Source organism: Protopterus annectens, chromosome 4.part0 (assembly GCF_019279795.1).
Source record: "Protopterus annectens isolate FY-2018-M chromosome 4.part0, PAN1.0, whole genome shotgun sequence".
Taxonomy (NCBI): Eukaryota; Metazoa; Chordata; order Ceratodontiformes; family Protopteridae; genus Protopterus; species Protopterus annectens.
Genome location: NC_056733.1, coordinates 564806347 through 564827442, shown reverse-complemented (window position 1 = coordinate 564827442; position 21096 = coordinate 564806347). Strand labels below are relative to the sequence as shown.

At 40.1% G+C, this 21096-nt stretch overlaps 1 protein-coding gene across 7 annotated transcripts in view; it reads right to left on the bottom strand.

The window, feature by feature from the left end:
• GIT2 (GIT ArfGAP 2) overlaps nt 1-21096 on the bottom strand; it is a 1410467-nt gene that overhangs the window by 381452 nt on the left and 1007919 nt on the right. For 6 of the 7 annotated variants that reach the window (XM_044068490.1, XM_044068492.1, XM_044068493.1 and 3 more), the window contains 2 exons: nt 8120-8269; nt 5825-6073 (listed from right to left, as the gene is read on the bottom strand). In XM_044068490.1, coding sequence (XP_043924425.1) covers nt 5825-6073; nt 8120-8269 — 399 coding nt within the window. The remainder of the gene's footprint in view (nt 1-5824; nt 6074-8119; nt 8270-21096) is intronic. The other variant, XM_044068497.1, reaches the window with a different exon arrangement.

The following is a 21096-nucleotide window of genomic DNA, read 5'->3' as shown; positions in this document are numbered from 1 at the left end:
CTTTATGAAAAATTAGATTTGGAGGGAGGGGGTTAAGGACAGTGCATGAAGCTAGAAAATTTGTCTTACTGAGCTGATGGCTACTAGAAAAATAGTTTTCTAAGACCAATGTGAAAGTTCGAAACAGTCGGTAACTGTACCTTGATAACGGAGATGCTAGAACCAGAAATTAAACAAGATGTGACTGAGGAATGGCAGGATGCCTGCTACAGTTTCTGAGAAAGGGTCAATGTTTTGTAAGCAAGCCTAAGACAGAAATCTGTTCCATTTTCTGCACTAGATCTTGTGCATGGAGAAGTTTTTGACAGGCTATTAGAATTCCAATCACCTCCTTAGGTAAAGGATAATCCTTAGCCATCAATGGAATTGGAGAAACCAAGCAGTTAATTTCAGATTGTGTAGGTCTGGACAGGATCCCCAGAGGGACAAGTGATCAGAGCTGGGACTGGATCTATAAGGCAGGGAGCCTTCCTTCAAGTGAGGTTTTAGAAAGGGAAACTAAATCTCTCTGGACCAAAAGGGAGCTAGGAGTATGACTGTTGCCTTGCACCTAGGTGCTTTCTGCAGACATCTGGACATCAATGGAAGATATAGGTACATGTACGGGAGCCTAGGGAGCGAACACAGAGATAAAGTATCCCATGGTGTCTGCCCAGGAAGGGGGGGGGGGGGAAATCATGACAAAATAGCTACTGCATTTGGTATTGTGTGGGGTGGCAAACAGACTGCAGCAGGGAGTGTCCCAGCAACTGACTATCTTCTTGGCTGTCAATGGACTGCTAGAGCACTCAGATTACTACTGAGCATGTCCACAAAGTCAATGAGTAACCCTAGGATGTGTGTTACTATGTGAAAGTGGTAGGAGGCTGTCGCTTACTGCCAGACTCTCTAAGCTTCCCAAAATAAGGGAGACAATGTGGTCCCCCTCCTTTGCTGATAAAGCAAACTACCATCATGTTGTCTGTTTGGATGGATATCACTCCCTGTAGAAGATGGCCCTGAAGTTCGTACAACAGCAAGAGGATGGCCCTCCACTCCAGGACATTTACATGAAGGATGGTCTCATCATCTATCTGAAGCCTTTGGACCATTCTCCTTTCATAATAACCCCACCACCACCTAAGAGAGCATGCATCCGTGGTTCACTGTTTCTACCAGTATAGGGGTTTGTAAAAGCTTGCCTATCTGAACCACTGAAGTCGTAGCCACCAATGATGATGTTTTTTGCACGATTCTGTGATTATTATGGTTTTGGAAAGTGGATAGAGGCTCTGTGACCACTGAGCTTGAAGGAGCCACTGTATGATTCTCATGAGAAATTAGCAAATACTACCATCAGAACCGAAGAGGCCATCACGCCTAACACATTGAAAACTAGGCATGCTGTATGCTGTAGGGTGGTTGCGAAGTAAAAGAATTTTGACTGCAGAATGTAATATCTGAACTCTTTCCTGAGAGAGAGAGAGAGGCAACAGAAAGGTATGCAAATGACATCTCAGAAAGACTAGTCTCTGAGTGGAGTTCAGATTGGATTTCTGTATGATTATGGCTATGTCAAGAAGTGCAAAGGTGAAGTAGATAATCCCTGGCCTGCGACTCCATCGAGAGGGATAGTCAGGACTCAGTTGTCCAGGTATGGGAAAATCTTGTATCCTTGAAGTTGTGCATGAGCTGTTACGACAGCCATGCATCTGGTGAACACCCTAGGGGCTGTAGTGAGGCCAAATGGCACAGCACTGTACTGGTAATGGCTGGATCCTATTTGGAAGCTTAGAAATCTCCTGGACTCGTTCATTATTTTTATATGAAGGCAAGTGCTCTGAAGGTCCACTGAGAACATCCACTTTTTTTTCCCTAAGACAGGGTAGAATCACTTGCACAAAAACATTCTGAATTTTTTTTTTTTTTTTTTACATAAGTGTTCAGAAGGCTGACCTCCAATATGGGCATGAGGTCCTTGATTTTCTTCAGAACAAAAAAGAATCTAGAACAGTGTCTTGACCATGACCGGTCTGGTGGGACTTCCTAGATGGCTCTTTTTGCAGGAATAGAGAGAATTTCTCTACTGAGATGGCCTTTACCTGGTTGGGCAAGACATCTGGCAATGGATAGTATAGGTGAGGGGGAGTTTTTAAAAATGTTACATAATGTAATAGCCTCTGGATATTATTCCTCTTACCAAACTGTCTCACTAGATGACGAAACATGAGTTTTGACAGAGGAAGAGAGAAGTTGCCCGATTGCTTCTAGAGTGGAACAGTCAAGGCAGACCTTCAGGGATTCTGGTACCTCCTGTCAGATAAGTGTCAGTGTTATCCCTTATTTTGTGGACCTCCTTGGCCTCTAGGTCTGTGTCCATTGAATGGGCTGTCTTTGTCAAGGAAACCCCTGTTGAAAGGTGAGTCATACTGATGTTTAGTCTTGTGGAACCAGAGTCACTTGGGCCCTATTTGGATCCTATTATAATATCACGGGGTCTTGAACTGAATTCCAGTGGTAGACAGTCTTACCATCTTGCTCACTTTTCTGCTTCTCTTCCACTGATGGACCAAACAAGGATGACCAAAGGAAGCATTTGTAAAGGATACCTTAAAGTTGTTCATGAAATCACATAGTGTGCAACCAGGCATGGAATCTCATTACTATGCCAGTTCCAGTTACCCGAGCCACTACATCAGCCCCATTATGCATGAGAAGTGTAGAGAGGTATGCAATAGTACATATGGTTGTCAGAGTGGTTTCTAGTGATTTCTTTGACTCTGACATCAATGGATTCTTCAAAGGAGATAAAGCCTGCTGTGCAAGATCTCTCCGACATCTATTCCTGTAAGTGGCATAGTTCAGGGCCCAAAGTGTGAAGATGCCTGAAGCATACGCCTGCTTCCAGAGCCTACCCATTGCCCTAGATTCCCTATTGGTGGAATGGATAAAAATAGTCGATTTGGAAACTTCCCTTCTAGTGGCTGCTGTCACAATGATGGAATAGACAACTGAAGATCTGACCCAAAAATGTTTATCTTATCCAGTTTTCTTGGGATTGCCTTGCAGGTGTCAGGCTCCTGCCATGACCTCTTGACCACCAGGTCAACTTGTCAGCTGGAGGTACCACCCAGGACACGACTGTGTCATTTCGTATGCCTCAAACAATACTTCCTCTTCATGGGAGGGTAGGGTGTCGACATGCCAAGCTCCCCTCTGTCGCATCAAATTCTCTATTTTGTTGAAAGAGACATCTTCTGCAAGGGATTGTGGGGATTCCTCTCTATCCTTCAAGTCAGTATCTTAGTTGGGGGGGGGGGGGAGTACAATGGGGAGTCTAGGTGTTTCCTCTTACACATCCTCTTTTTGGATATTCAGGGGAGAAGTCTCCTGACTAGGACTGTCTCTGTACTTTGGCAGTAGGTTTGAGGTCAGTGGAGTGACTCTGACCTATAGATGCCTGACCAGAATAAGATGAAACTGAACAAGGTCCATGGAGTGAAACCATGACCATTGGAGCCTGTGCATCCACTTTCATCAGTGAAAGAAATTATATTTCCCAACACCTGGAAAGCCATACCAGCCTCCAATGGATCAGAAGAGAACACTCCTGAAGACAGATCAAATCCTCCATTTGGAGAAAGAGATGCTGTCCACTGGAGGGATCACCAGAGCTGTATTGAAACTAATTACTAGTAAAGCTAAAGCTAGCACTATAAATCATATATATATATATATATATATATATATATATATATATATATATATATATGTGTGTATATATATATATATGTGTGTATATATATATATATATATATATGTATATATATATATATATATATATATATATATATATATATATATATATATATATAGGAACACTTCACAATGCCAAAATTCCAAAAGATGGAATTTTAAATGGTCAAGATCATATGATCAAACTTTCGGAATCTCGACATTATGAACGGAGATCTGCATACAGAGCGGAATGGGAGATTTCCCTTTTCCTTGCTGTAGTGCGATCTCGGAGTTGGAATATTTAAGTAAGGGGGGTGGGGGTGCAGGGGGGCTTGCCGTCCTGCAATAATGGTGAGAAGGCTTTTTCTTTGTTTTTTTGGATTTATTTTACGATGTCGAAGTTCCAAAAGTTTGATCATATGGTCTTGGCCAAAGCTGAAAAAAGGGGCCAAAGTTCAACTGACGGATAAAGTCACTAATAATAAGAAATGCAGTTTAAACCACAAGATGTATGTAACTCTATCAAGAACATCAACTTTAAGAAAAAAAAGAAAACTACTTTGTCTGAAAGTTAAACATTTATCAAAAGAGGTGCAGCACTTATCCACTCAAGATTGTGCTGCTGGTCGCAAAGTTGGCAAATGAGAAATGAGGTAACGAGACACACAGGTGCATTATGGGAAGGAAGATTTATTTTAACAGGCTTGAGGCTGCAGCACTAATTCTGCTGGTTTGGATCAAACAAGTGGCTTGAGGACCCACATTCTAGATTGGGCAGAATGAAAGTATAGTATTTGAATGTTTGCTCTGACCTTACTAATCTCATCACTTGGCACAGCCAAGAAAGGAACTTACACTTTGCAAACCATCTTAACACAGGGAAATCTTCATTAAAAAATAGTGAAAAAGCCCCTAACAACTTCTTACCTCCAATATAAAATACTTACCAGAATCTATCAGTATTCTCACCAACGTAACATATTTTTAATTAGCATGCAAATGTTAAGTTATTATTACCCCTCTTAGCGGCACACACTAAAACATCTAATCAAGATCCAAATAATGTGACTATGAATTAATCCCTGCCTCTATGCTACCTAGAACAACTTGGCAAATTGCTCTAACTCTAAACCAGTGTTAGCAATTTTACTAACGTGTATATAAGCTGAAGTGCTCTCTTTTGTGGTTTAAATGTGTTGGTACTATTTTTATTTAGTTGCACAGTTTATTATATTATGCTGACTTATGTTTTCTATTAACACACACACACAGTATCCTATTATTTCATTAGCACAAACTCCTAATATATTTTATAAGACATACCACAGTGGTTTAATTCCAGCCTTTTCATACCAACACACCTTCCAACTTAGTATACATAAGAACCACACAATGTAATATCCTGTTTGCTTTATGTGAAATATTTGAGAACTTTTTTCACCATGTCCCTACTGAAAATATGTTCTGCTCTATAAACCCACCTGGTCAACAAACAGTTAACAGATAACAATATAAGCTTGGTAACAAATGGAGTTCTTCCAAATTATTTCTGCATTCAGATCTACTCTTAATCATTAGTTTTCCGAATAATTTGTTACAAAACCAGCTTTTTAAAGCAGGTAATACATATGCCCTGGGCTATAATTCAGATCACAGAACATCTGCTAAGCACATACATTGGTAAGGGTCTATATTAGATGAACAAAAGTTTATCTAAACGAACGCTGCAATGATCGAAAATCCAGGACCTCGATATGTTTTTTGGAAAATCATGGCACAGTGAAAATTGGAATATTTGCCTTTTCCTCACTGTAGTGCAATCTCGGAGTTGGAATATATATTTAGCAGGGGGTGTGGGGGCACAGCCCCCACACAATTGTGAGTTTGAGGTCTGGGATTTTCGATCATTGCAGTGTTCGTTTAGATAAACTTTCATTTACCTAATATAGACCCCATTGGTAATAGCAATCCTTATTTTCAATAAGCTAAAAAAAGCACAACATCCAACACTTACATTCTCATCTGTGATCATAAAACTTTCTGCATAAAGGTGGAAAGAAAAAAACAAGACAAACAGATATGCAGAAGCATGCGCAGTCATACTTACTTGCTGTGGAAAGGGCTGTAGTCTTGTTCGACTTTCTTCTGGATATGACACCTCACTCAGTGGGAGGTATGGTTTCTGACCTGAGCCAGTCTCATACATTGACATGGGTCTGCTAGTCCTTGCTGATGGACGTCGTTTTAGGGAAGAAGGGTTGGAAGGGTCATTGTATTCAGAGCCAGTCTGGACCTGATAAATATTGGTGGGGTACTGCCGTCTGAGGCTGGTATTCTCACTCTGCAGCGTTTGGAGCTGAAAGAAATGTTTAGCAGTTGTCTAGTGCGTTTAAAGCAAGCCTCACAAGCAATGATGAGAATTCAATAAAGTGTCTTTGAAAAACTTCCTTTCCCAGTTTTTATTACTAATCATTATGAAAGTAATTACTTGGAAATTATTTTAGTATTGTAACAAATCTTAAAAAACTCCCACCTTTACAATTATTGTAATATATATATATATATATATATATATATATATATATATATATATATACATACATACATACATAGACACACATTCATATATATATATATATATATATATATATATATATATATATATATATATATATATATACACACACACACACATACACACACACACATATATGCCGCAATCTGTCATTGAAAATATACATGTGCTCCATTTCCTAAAACTGTAATGTCATATTTTGAGAGGCAATAGTTTAGCATAATTAAATTACTACATGTTTTGCAACACACATCTGCAAAGGAAGCATCTCTGAGGAAGATGACAGACTTAACTAAAAGTGAGTTTAGTTAAAAAGAAGAAGCATAAAACAGATACACTATAAGGCTGGCTAAATCCTAATGGCTTTTGTTCTGCAATAACTAAGTAGGACAATCTTTTCTAGCTAATTTGTACCTGTAATATCAAACTGCAGCAAAAGCATAAGTACTGTGGGCAGAAGCAAATCATAGATGCTTTGCAAAGCAAGACAACAGCAATAAAACATAAAAGGGCCAACTAAAACAGGTCATAAAAAATGTACAAGCTACAGAAGGACATAATTTATATATCCTTTATTATGGAAATGAACACTCAGATTACAGAATTCAAAAGTGTATTTACAAATGAACATTTTCTTCTCTGTTGTAGTATACAACTCAAACCTTGTAAGGTTATCTATTTGTTGTGTTAGAAAGATAGCCATCTTACACATCAGAAATGCTTTAGCTGCAGTGTGCTACCTGACGTGAGGCAGAGAATTAAAGACAGTCTGTAAAGTGAGATTATAACTTCTCCACTGCACACTGCTGTCATTAAAAAATGCCTATAACCATGCAATTTGCTCAGATGTGAAGCGGTAGCTTTTTCTGTCTTCAGGTTTTATGATTTAGAATATTGTCACCACAGTCTTCAAAAGAAAAGTCCCAGCATATTTACACGTGATTTAGCAGAGCTATTCTTGAGTTCTTCCTCTCTCCCTTTCACCGTTTTACATCATCTTCCATTACACTTTTATTACTCAATGGTCCTGCAATGTCAGCTGTCTATAGTCTGATAGCTGCTGTAATATTCGATCAAATTCCCCACAGATGCAAATGTTTAAATCCACAAAGTAACAGCATGTGCATTAAGCAGTTGTTAATTTTTGATTGCTACACACTGAATTAGAAGTTATTTTCAGTTTATAAGTAGGAAGAACCCAAAGTGCTTGAGCATTTTATGACAGCAAGAGAGGCTCTTCTTCTTGAATCATCCTGTGTGTGACACTGTGAGGTATGAAATATCAGAAAGACATCATTCTTCTATTCAAATCTTTAGAAAACTTAGGTATTCTATATTTTCTCTACAAGGTAAACAGTTCACATTTTCTATAGTCAGTGCAATGTAACAATACTTACGAGTTTAATTGACTACAATTAACTCTGCAAAGTATGGATATCTAGGTGGTCTGTGCTTTGTTTTTAAAACTTACTTAAAAACAGATATGCAAAAGATAATGTACATCTATAATGCCCTCCATGTTAATAATTCAAATTTTTAAGACAAAACAAAGAGTTTTCCAGCTGCAGATGTGATTTGTTCCTAAATTCACCAATACAGCAATTACAACTAAATAAATATGACCTGAAGCCATCTTGAAACTTGAAAATGTTTCAAAAACTAAAATCTTCCTGAAATGTCACTTATAATATCTATGTGTGTGCTCTACCAACAGTGAACTAATATACTTAACCCCAACAAAATACATACAAAAAAATTAAAAAAGACGTTCTTTATCTGATAATATATACTGGTACTGCTTATGATTAAGAGTAGTTTTCTGCATACCTTCTTCTGCATTAGGCTCAGTTCATCACTTAGGCTGTTGTTGACTTTCATGAGTTGCTGAACCTTTGATTCGGATGCCAGCAATGCCTTTTTGACCTCCATAAATTCCTGTACTGTGATTGGTCCATCAGAAAGATCGGAATCCATGCTCTGCAATGGAAAGAACACATGGTGGTATCACTTTAAGTAGTTCTTAAAAACAAATGAACTAGCAGTGCTTCTTGCCCACAAGTGTTTTAATTTGTCTTGCAGATAATCACTTTACTCAAGCTACTACATACAAAATATTTACAAATCTTTCTCTCTATACGAAAATATATATATATATATATATATATATATATATATATATATATATATATATAAAACCATGTTAATAGCCATGCCAATTGGCCAGCTTCACTTATTTACCGGGTTAGCCCTACTGTGTTGATGCCCATTTTTTTTTCAGGGGGAACCCAGCAGAACAAGAATTACAGTTGTATAAACATAGAACTAGAAAACAACTTGTAAAAATACAAACGGTAACAATACTACAATGGTACAGAAGAAATTATGTATAGAAAATAATTAAAACATTGCAAAAATCTAAAATTAAAAGATACCATAAAGGTATGCCTGCCATGCTAAGTGGAAGTTGAAAATATGTGCTTGATGCAATAAAGTCACTTACATGTTAATACATGAAGGTTTACTTCACTAAGAAAGAGATGGAAACATATCAGTATTACCAGCTGAGGATAGGGGTAGGGTGCTAAGAGTAGGATGTGAATGGTGAAAGTTTGTGAAAGAAATGTGGGTAGATTCCAGGTAGGATGGAATGTGTGAGAATGAGTAATGAAGCCTATTGTGTTACACCATACTTGGGGCAATCTGAAGGTTTGCAGAATAGGGCCTCATATGTGTTCTAAAATAGTCTTAGATTTTTCCTGTTTCACTTAGCAATCAGTTTGAGCAGTCAGCTAAAAAAAAAAGAAGGCATTCTATAACCAATTCTGGAACAGGTCTGGGCATTAATTAGTGGACATCTTTGTGTCAGGATCTTAAATATTCTTACTTATTGTACACTATTAGATGATGTGCAAAGTTTTTTGTTACCATTTCTTTTTGCTGTAATTTTCTCTCATTACATAACGTGGCCTTTGTGGCTATAAAATAGTGGAATTATACTTAAGTATAGCAAACTTGTGTTTGTATTGACTGTAAGCTGAACTTATTTCCAGACGCTTCCTGATTCCATGTCATGCGACTTTGTGCAACTGTTAGCACATTAAAGAGTTTGTGGTAGATTGTTGTTTTCTCTAGTAAATAGCAGATTTCAGCACATAAATGCAGCAGTTGGTCAATATGGAAATAAATAAGTAAATAAACTGAGTTATACTTAAGTTAAAACAAATCACAACAGAGTAAGATTCCTTGTAAAGCGTATAATGATTTTATTACCCCACAGCAGTCAACTATTAGTGTTATATTTATGTTGCTATAGGTTGGTACTAGGCTATCGGCCCTAGGGCCTCTACAAGCCTAGCCATAACAATTCCCCTGGCTATTTCTTCCCACAGTATTTACTTCCGTGGTCCCATCTAGCAGGGTGACTGACGTGATCTCCGGGGGGGTGAATTTCCTATCTCCCATCCAATCATCAAGGTTCCTTTTGAAACGGGCCAAAGAGGCACTCTGCTTGACATGTATGCACAGTCTATTCCAGAGTCGGGGGAGTCTCTGGGTCAGAAACCTATCACCTCCAGCATGTTTTGTTCATTGTGATGACAAAGTTTAGATCCCTGGAGCGTGCGTCTCTGAGGGATTGGGATTTCTTTAATTGTAGCATGTCCAACAGCTCTGGGTTTGACATGGCCTTGTAAGTTAAGCAGAGATCACCTCCGAGTAGACGATATGCGACAGAGCATAGGTGGAGTTTTTTTTTTAGACAGTCAGCATAGGGCATCTGCTTTGGGCCTGTGATTCTTTTAGCGAGGTATTTCTGTAGCCTTTCCAGCTGTTGCAGATGTCTTGAGAGTTGCATACTAAACGGGGCATTGTATTCTATAATGAGTCTAATAAGGGATGAGTACAGTGGGACAATGACCTCCTTTTTTCTGGATGAAAAGCCCTTAGTGATGAGGTGTGCCACATAGAAGGTTTTCCTGACTGTTGTGGTGATGTGGTTATCGAAGGTGAGACCACTGTCCACCTGTGTCCCTAAGTCTCTTATCACACTTTCAGTGTTTAGTGTACTGCCACCTATGTGGTAATTAACGGGTACATGTTTTTTCCCAAAGGGGATAACTATACATTTCTACCAAGCATCTGTTTCTGTAAGGCCCTAGTGTAGAATATCCACATAATTTGGGGATTCAATAACGGCTCCCAGTTTGCAGTCATCTGCGAACTTTGTTAGCCAGAGTCCCTTAGTGTTGGCCTATACTTCAGAGAAGTAGATGCCAAACAAGAGCGGTCCCAGGACTGAACCCTGAGGTACTCCACTTGTCTGGAGCTAGATTTGGAGTCGGCTACTTTTACAGTGTGGGTTCTGTCAGTAAGCCAGTTGGCATCCCATGGAGTGATGTAGGGATTAATGCCCAGTTTAGCAAGTTTATCTAGGATTCCAGAGTGGGGGATGGTGTCAAAGGCCTTGGCGAGGTCCAGATAGGCTGTGTGGACCACCTTAACCTTGTCCACGACTCTGAAGACTGATTCGAAGAAGTCAATCAGGTTCAGGAGACAAGATTGGCTTTTCACGAAGCCAAACTGCGTGGGGTCCAGTGTTTAAAGGTTGCCAATGTCTTTGATTATAAGTTCCATGATAATACATTCCATGGCCTTGCAGATCAGGCTCGTCAGACTAATGGGGCGGTAGTTGCAGGGATCTAAGGTGGATCCTTGTGGAGTGGGATAACTGTAGCTGTGCACCACTCAATGGGCATGAAGCCTGAGGTGAGGCTATGATTAAACATGACACTTTGGTGAGGTGCCACTTCATTTTGTAGTTCATGTAGTACACAGCCTGGGATGTCATCTGGTCCCATGGATGCTGTATTCTTAGCTTTGGAGAGTGCGTTTTTTACCTGTATAGCCGTTATTACCAGAATTTGGCAATCTTTCGGTATTGAAATGGGCCCTTTAGGGGGTGAGAGGGGGGTGAAGTTTGCACTGAATCGATCTGCCAGGATATTGGCAATATCCCTGGATCAGTATATTTAATACCATTCTGTTGCAGATCTGAGCATTGCCATTTAGATTTTTGACATAGCTATAGAATGCCTTGTGGTTGTCTTTGGAATCTTTGGCAATTTTATTTTCGTAACCAGCTTTGCAGGATTTTATGAGGGATCTCAGCTTCTTACTGAGGCTGGTAAGGGAGTTTTTTGCATCCTGGGATTTCCCTCTTTTCTGCAACAGTTTCTTCCTTTTGTTGTAAAGTTTGTTTATGGCAAGGGACCACCAGACTGGCTTCCTTTTCTTGGAGGAGAGCATCTTGGTTCTATTGGGGATGGCACGATTCATGCATGAGTGGATGTGCTCGTACAGTGCCTTACTGTAGGATTCAGCAGTTGAACTTTCAGTTCCTGTCTGCATGGGTGCCATGAAGTCTGTCACTTCTGACTTGAGTAGCATGATTGTGGCTTTGGAGAAGTTTTTTTTATGGAGGTTTCCTTACTGGGGGGTGGGTGTGGGATGTGGATGTCAAGGTTGACTAGCTTATGGTCAGACCTGACCAACGAGGGGGTGACCACAGGTGTAGGGCATAGATTTCCCATGTTGGTAATGACCAGGTCTAGGATATTGGAGCCTCTGGTGGGACTAAGGATTAGTTGATCCAGGGCATTGGAATTTATGAATTCCAAGAACCGTTGGGCAAAGGTGTTGACACACGAGTAGTTTTCCCAGTTAATGGCAGGGTAGTTGAAATCACCCAGTATTAGGGTGTTTGGTTGTATCTTAATATTTTCCAGTATGTTTAGAAAGGTGTAATGAGAATCTTGGGGCATGGTGGGGGATCTGTAGCAAGCTACAATTTGGACTACAGTCTTACCTAGTGTTAGTTGCACCTGGAGAATTTAAGATGCACTGTGTTGAACAACTAGCCTGGTGTTGTAAATATCCTTGGTGAATATGGACACTCCTCCACCTTTAGTGTTTTGGTCCTGATTTGGTGGCAGAAAAGTGTGGTAAGAGTTGTAGCCTGGTATTGCAGGGGTGCTCTCTGGAGCCTTGAACCAGGTCTCAGTTACTGCACAAATATCGATATTCTCCATTTTAAGGAGTGCCTCGAGTGAGTGCATTTTGAGGTTTAGACTTCTAGCATGGAGTAGCATTACCCTCAGATTTTGCTTGCTTGTACCTGTTACGGTGGTGAATTTGTCATTTGAACCTTGCCTAAAAAAGGCACTATAGGGGTGGCAAGAGCCTTTGCCAGTATCCGGAATACCAAGGGCGACAGGTGCAGTCCATCAAAGCTTTCAATTAAATACACATGCTCCCAAAATACTTCTATCCAGTCTACTCCAGTTCTTGCACCTTGGGGATTAATCTGTAAATTTTGAGATCTTACTACTGAATTCACATTTTCCATACCAAACATTCTCATATATTTATTTAGAACTCTACAGTCTTTTGTAATATTTTCCCTTCTTTGTTTCTCACTATTGCAAACAGTGTTCTAATCCCCATCCATAAATAACATTCCTTAATGAAAGCTAGTTATTTCTTTCAAAATTCTCCAAAGCACTCCATACAGTTTTAGGTGGAATTTAAATACATGCCAGCATAACCTACCTCACCTGCCAATAACACCTTACTATCACAAATCTACCATTACCTTCCTTTCCTTTATTAACACTACTGGATCCCATCTAGCAATCAGTTAAATTACTCCACTTTTCTTTTGCCCCTGATATTCTGCTTAATGTTAAAATGTTAGTTTAGTTCATTATGCAGATGACTCAACATTGATATGTGCAGCCTCAACAATAAACAAGCTCCAAGACATTACCCAAAAATATTTCTCTGTAGAAACCTGGCTCAAATAATCAAACCTCCTATTCAACCTCAAGAAAACTAAGTTAATGCCCTTTACCACAAAAAGTTGCCAATATCAAAAACAATCTTTCACCATAAAGTCAGCAAATAATACTGTCATTGAAACTGTAACTCACAGTACACTTTTAGGCATTATAATAGACTGTCTTAAATATGACCAGCATATACTGCATACCATTAAATTGATACATCAGAAACTAAGCTCCCTTTATAGGCTCAATGGATTCCTTACAGATACTGCAAGAAAATCTCTAACCACCACCTTCTTACTCCCAACTCTCTTATACGGCACTCCTATGCCAACAAATTTAAACAATACTCAAAAAAGGAAACTTGCCTCCTGCTACAATAAAATCTGTCTAAACTAAACTGACTTGAGCTGCACAACTACCCAACATATTCACAACCAACTACAGCATACAATCTCCAGAAAAATGTCCTGCACTACAAAACGTATTAGTGTCCTACTGTCCGGCAAGGGACTTCCGTTCTAGTAACAAATTCTTCCTACTTACAAATAAGTCAAATAATGTTACAGGAAAAGTACAGTTATGTACACTTACCATAAATGTAGATGTTCGAGTATATTCACTGTTGCAGTCATTACATTTGGGTAATCTGCTGGCAGGTTGCCCACAGTCGTCCTGAATTCCAAAGACTTGGGTCCTGCGTCGGTTGCTGTCTCCTCTTCCATGACGTCAGGTCGTCAGGGGTATAAAACATGCAGCCGACGCCATTTTCTTTAGTTTTTCTTGCCCCCGATGTCAGGTGCCCCCCAAAAGGTAGCAAAACTAAATAAATAAATAAATATATATATATATATATATATATATATATATATATATATATATATATATATATATATATATATATACACACACATACACATATGCATCAATATAAATTTTACCTTCATCTACAAGCAAATACACCACATAGGTTGTAGAAGAAAGAGAAGGAAAGAAACTCCAGAATGACAGGAGGATGGCAGGAGGGTAACCTGGACTGCAACAGTGAATACACTCTAACATCTACATTTATGGTAAGTGTACACAACTGTACTATGTTCTTCGTGTTACACTGTTGCAGTCATTAAATTTGGGTAGAATCCCAAAGCTATGGTTGGGAGGCTGGAGCTAAACAGCATTAGGTGCGGCTATAAGGGCCCTGCAGAACTGCAGTGGCAAAGCCTGCCCTGGACTTAGAGTAGAGAGGCAAATGATAATGGTTTGTGAAGGTGTGAACAGAACTCCAAGTAGCAGCCTCTAGAATGTATTTGGTTGGTACTCCTCTGAGAAAGGCTGCTGAAGTAGCTGTAGCTCTGGTGGAATGAGACCTAATGCCCTTGGGCACAGAATTACCATGGTGTAAGTAGCAAAAACGGATGCAGTGGCTTCTCCACTTTGAAACGGTCTGCTTTGAAATAGCCTTTCCTTCAGATCCTGTAGCATATGTCACTAGTAATTGCTCACTTTTTCTGAAGAGCTTTAGTTCTGCTCAAGTAGAATCTTAGCAGTCTGTGTACGTCCAAGGAATGCAGAATTCTCTCCCCCTTGTTCTGCGGATTTGGATAAAAAGTTGGCAGATGAATTGTTTGGTTAAGAGCCACACTGGAAGCCACCTTAGGCATAAATGTAGGATTTGTCCTCAGAGACACCTTGTCTGGGTAAAATATGATAAAACGCTCTACAGCCATGAGGGCCTGTAGCTCTGAAACTCTTCTTGGTGAAGTAATTGCTAGTAGCAGAGCTGTTTTCCATGATAAGAACTTTATATCAGCGGTAGCAGCTGGTTCAAATGGAGGCAGGGTGAGCTTTTCCAACACATAATTGAGGTCCCATGCAGGTAATGGTGATCTTCTAGGAGGCCTTACATTTTTGGCTCCTCTAAGATACTGCTTTAGTAAAGGATGAGAAAAGATTGGTGGCTCTGTATTGTAATGAGCCGAAATGGTAGAGACATGGATTTTAATTGATGAGAAAGATAGGCCTTTGTCAAGCATCTCAGTTAAGTATTGTAATATCTGAGGAATATTTGGTTCCAAGCACAGAATCTCTTCCATTTGTCAGCATAAGATTTTCTAGTACTAGGCCTTCTGGCTTTCAAAATGACATCCATCACAGTTTTACTGAGAGGTATTGTTTGTATAACTACATGATCAGCCATGCTGCCAGGTTCAGTGTCTTTAGCTGATTGTGCAGGATCTGATTGTTTTGCTGGGATAGTAGTTGAGGTCTTTGAGGAAAGGTCCAAGCTGGGTATTGAGACAAGTTCCTTAGGATTGGGTACCAGTATTGGCAGGGCCAGTCCGGGGCAATTAGTATCATCTTTGGTTTCTCTTGTCTGACTTTTAGGAGGACTTTGGGGAGAAGAGGTAGTGGAAGAAAGGCGTAAACTGATAGGTTTTTCCAACTGAAAGATAAAGGATAGGGCATCCACTTTCCATGCTTGTCTGTGATAAGTCCTTGTGCAGAATCTTTTCAATTGATAATTTTGAGGGGAGGCAAACAAATCTATGTCTGGGCTCCCCCATTTCTCTGTTATCATGCTGAAGACTTGTGGATTTAGTTTCCACTCATGAGGATCCATTAGGTTTCTGCTTAAATCGTCTGCCAGAGTATTTTACTTTCCTGGCAGGAATTGAGCTTGAATATGTATTTGGTAGGTCAAAGCTGTGTCCCACAGTGCCATGGCTTATCTGCAAAGGGGGTATGAGTGTGTGCCCCCTTGCTTGTTTACATACCACATGACTGTGGTGTTATCTGTCTTTATCAGTAGTTCTGGATGAAGTAAGTCCTTGAAGGCTGTTAGGGCATTTTGAACAGCTAGCATCTCTTTCTGGTTGATATGCAGATGCATTTGTTTTGGGGTCATTATGCCCTGAATGCATCTTCCTGCCATGTGGGCCCCCCAGGCATAATCTGATGAGTCTGTTGTTAAGGTTTGGCTGGCAGGGGGTAGAGTGAAGGCCCGTCCCATGTTTTGGTGACATGCCTTTGCCTACCATAGAAACTCCTGTTGTAGGCAGGGAATGAGAGAAATCATTGCTTCCAGACTGTGAGAATGTTGACTCCATGAACTTTTTAGGTACCATTGTAGTTTCCTCATATGCAGTCTTGCATATGGAATCAGTAGGATGCAGGATGCCATGAAGCCCAGAGCCTGCAGAATTTGTCTTGCAGATAACTGGGTTTTTGTTGCCATCAGTTTGAAGTAAATAGTCAGTTGCCTTTGTTTGTCTGGCGTGAGGTAAGCCATCTGGGCAGTTGTATTCAAGCTTGCAGCCAGGAATGTTATCTTTTGAGAGGGTACCAGTTGTGATTTCTTTTCATTTATTGTGTACCCTAGGTATGTTAGAAGCCTTTTCACAAATGCCAGGTGTTGAAGAAGAATGTCCTTGTTCTCTGCATGAATGAGACAGCCGTCCAAGTAAAGATATATTTGTATACTTCTTTGTCTGCAAAATTCAATTACTGGTACCAGGCACTTTGTAAAGACCCTGGGCACAGTAGATAAGCCAAAGGGCAGTGCAGAGAATTGGTAATGCATTAAGCCAGCCTTGAATCTGAGGTATCTTCTGCATGATTGTCTTACTGGGACATGCAGGTATGCCTCTTTTAGGTCTAATGTCAACAGCCATGCATCCTTGCCCAGCATGGGCAGAAGCTGCTGCAAAATCAGCATTTTGAATTTTGAAATGTCCAGGTATGTGTTCAGAATTGATAAATCCAGTATTGGCCGCCAGGCCTTGTCCTTTCTGGGTACCAAGAGCAGTCTTGAGCAAAAATCTTGTCGTTTTTCCTGTTCTGGTACTGGCTGAATGGCCCCCACATCCATGAGGGACATTACCTGTTTCTGTGCCTCTGCCCATTGATTTTTTTGGCAGATATGGCCAACCATTTGCCATTGGCAGAGTGTGGAAATGGAATCTGTATCCCTGTGATACTATGCTTAGTACCCACTTGTCCTGGGTTATTAACTGCCAATTTTGAGCAAAAAGTGCTACTTTTCCCCCTATGGGTGCTGCCAAAAGATAAGTGCTTGGTGTAGGCAGAGGGAAATCATTGGGACCGTTTTCTGTAGGCTTGCGCTTTATCTCCTCAAGATTTGGAGGTAGAAGCGCCCCATTGCTTTGACCTGTATGAATGTTGTGCATGGTATCTGGAACCCTTAGGGCATCTGGATTTGCCCCTTTGAGCTCTGTCTGACACAGGAAAGGACCAATTTTTTGTAGGCCAGTGTTCTTGGTGGCTGCACTTGTAAGAAGTCTTTAACAGTTTGCATAGACTTAGCTTTGTCTTCCATTTCCTTTAAAACCTCTTCTGCCTTAATACCAAACAGAGAATTATGCTGTAAAGGTGCATCTAGCAATTTAGCTTTAACATGATCAGGTAAATTTTGTTCCTTTAGCCAGGCATGCCTCCCAATCATGGATCCAGTAAATGCAGCCCTGCAGGAGGCCTCTAAGGAGTCAAAACCACATTGCAAAGTATGCTTTCCAACCTGTTCAGCTGCATGCAATAATTCCTGCAATTCTTTATTTTCTGCACATTCTGAAATCAACATCATTTTCTGTTTCAGCAATCCCATAACATGTTGTTGGTACTTAAGCATGTGAAATTGACAGTTTAAGGCCCTTACTGCCAAGGTTGCAGTTGTATAAACCTTTTTTCCCCATCTGTCTAGTGCCCTTGAATCTCTGTCAGAGGGGGTAGGGTTTTTTGCTGTTGAGGCCTTAACTCCCTTTGGACCCTGTGAAACAGTTTCAGGGTCGGCTTTCTAAATAAAAATGTATGAGAGTCAGGGACCCTGTAATATCTGTCAGGCTTACTGGGAGCCGGAGGGTAAGGAATCAGGGGTCAAGCTTGACTCCAAAAACACATCATCCACAATGTCCAAAACAGGAATCAGAAGAAATAGAAACCTGATCTGAAGATTCATAATCAGTGTCTTGCCTAGGCCTCTTATCTGGAGGGGGATGGGCACCCCTGATCAAGGTAATAAGGTCTTCTGCCATTTTGATCATCTGTTTTTTAGGCATAGAGGCCTATGCACATGGCTCATGCGTCGGTTTTTTAGTTTTAGAAGTTGCTTTTGTCTTTTGTTTTGCAGCTGTCGTCGGTTTGATATACAAATGTTGAGGTCTGAATGAACTCTCAGAAGCCGGTGCCTGCTCAGCGGCTCCGGACCCATCCAAGGGAGATACATCCGTCGGTCCAATACCTTCAGTATCTTGCGGCATGCCACACTCCACATGGGTGTCGGTAGAGGCCTGCGACTCGAAGGTAGTGGGTATCAGGGGCTGCGAAAGCGCCTCGCTGAGTACCGGCGACTGGCTTAGGAGAAGCTTCGTTGTTGGTTTTGGATCTCAACTGCCTTTCTCTGTCCTTTTCTTTGCGTTTTTTTATGTACTCTGGTAGTCGGATTGCTATCCGACAACATTTCTGGACAGTTAAATCTGTTTCCAAAATACTTTGAGGCAAAAATTTACTGACGCTTAATGGTGCGCAGGTTAAATCTAGCACAAAACCTACAGCCAGGCATGTTGTGATCAGGGCCTAGGCAAGGAATACAGTATAAATGGAAATCCTTATGAGGTATTTGCGTCCCACAAGTAATACAATTATTAACTTTTTCTGACATCGGTATGGAGCAAGAAAAAAGTTTCCCCAACGGGGTACTTAGCTTTAGTGAAGACTTTGGTTCTGAAACTCAAACTTGAATATTTCAGTAGTCGGCCAACCAGCACTTGCAAAATGCTTCTGTTCAGGCAAGAAAGACTAAAGAAAATGGCATCGGCTGCATGTTTTATACCCCTGACGACCTGACGTCATGGAAGAGGAGACAGCAACCGACGCAGGACCCAAGACTGAATTCAGGCCGACTGAGGGCAACCTGCCAGCAGATTACCCAAATGTAATGACTGCAACAGTGAAACATGAAGAACATCTTGATCTACTCCCAATACACTGCTAAACTCTGGGACAGTACCCCCACAAAAATAAAATTCAATAGTTTTAAACCACTACTTAGACAACATCTTAACCAATCTTGGTCTTGCAGATGCTCATCACCAGGTTAAAACTTTGTGCTCACCATACAATACTCTCCAAATACTCTCTTTAAACAGAATACTCAACCTCTCACTGAAGTGACAAAACATTTTTTATACATAACTGCTTGCCTGTATAATCCACCAAGTTGAATGTGGCCTTTTTAGTAACTAGCAACTTCTACTGCTGTAGAATCTTAGAATGTATAAACATAACTACCAGGCAATCGGATGTATATAAATGTCAATAGAACACTGTTTAACTGAAACCAAGTACAATGCAAACAAATGGTGCTTTTCTCCCCGTGCCTCCACTGAAAATGGGTATTACCCAGTTGGACTTTTCCAGTAAACAAAGACAAATAAATAAATAGATGTGTATTCCGAAATTGTTCATCAAATAGAGATGCTCATTTTCTATCCAATTGTGTCTCATACAATATTGCTATTTGCACCCTAAAAGTCATAATGAAATTAAATATTCTTTGATTTTTTTTTGTATACCTGTAAGGACATTTACATTCGATAACATGGGCAGAATAACCATTATGACAGAAAGCTGTTACTCTCGCTATTACACATGATAGCATTATATTAAAACTTTTAGCTTGCATGCAGACAATAATGCTCGACAGGCTGAACACTTGTGTAGTTACTTCAATATCACCTCCTGTCACACTTTCAAGACATTTTGCTTTAATGAAAACACTCAAACAAAAAACTAAACAGATTTTCAGAATCCATCCATACCCCTTTTAACTTTGAACAAGCACACACAATATACATTTAAAAACATGCTACCCTTCCTGATGGGGGCAATTGCCCCAAGCTGATAGCCATACAAGACATTAGAGCTAAAATTATGATTACCCATGCAAAAGTGCATGTTACAAGACTGTGTTCCCACTTACACTAACTGTTCTCTGTTCTTTTAGCGCTAGCCCTCTCCCAGATGTGAACAATGTGCATGCTTTCTGTAAACATTCACTTCTAGAACCAAGAAAATGTCCAGTGGCTTTAAATAAATGAAATTTTGTACTGTTATAAGAAATGCACTAAGACTAAGGATGATGGGGAAGCAACTATTTCTATATCATGGTCACTTCCCACAATGTAAAACCTCAATTTATTTTGCTACTAAATTGCTTGCCAATTAGTGTTGCCACCTGTTTTTTTCTGGGACTATCTGGAAATCAGATTGTCCAGTAGTCCATAAAGCACCATGTAAAAAAAAAAAAAAAAAAAAAACCCCAGACTACTGGTTTGCTAAACCAATGGATTTATTGCACTTTTTTTTTTTTTTTTTTTTTTTACAGAACAGCATAGTAAATAGGCCGGAAAAAAAAGCATCACAAATGGAAAAATGGGGTGTTCCTCTTCAACTGACATGACAATGACATCATGGAATGAGTGGAAAGCAAGCAGGGAGAGGGGAGGAGATGGGTGGGGTTACGGGGGGGTGCAAGGGATGTGCCCCTTGATCCAGTTTTGGCCAGTGAAAGGTGGCAGCCCAATGCCAATGTAACTTTAAATGTTAATTACAATGTGTGTTACACATTTCACTCAGCAGTGTTCAGCTCTCTCATGAATAACTGCTTGCACCTGTAGACTTCTAGTCTCCAAGAAAAGCAGTAATCGACTGTGCAGAAGCATGAATGAATCTTTGTAAATTTCACCCAGGACACACTGCTAACTCTCTCATGATCTACTTCCTGCACCTGTAAACTTATTGCATCCCATTGAAAGCATTTGTTAATGCAAAAATATCTAGTGATTTTACAAATACAATAAGGAACTATCATTTTTTAAGGCCATTTCCTTTAACTCATTAGCCCCGAGTACCTTCTCATGGCGCCTGTGTACTTAACACCGAGCACGCCAT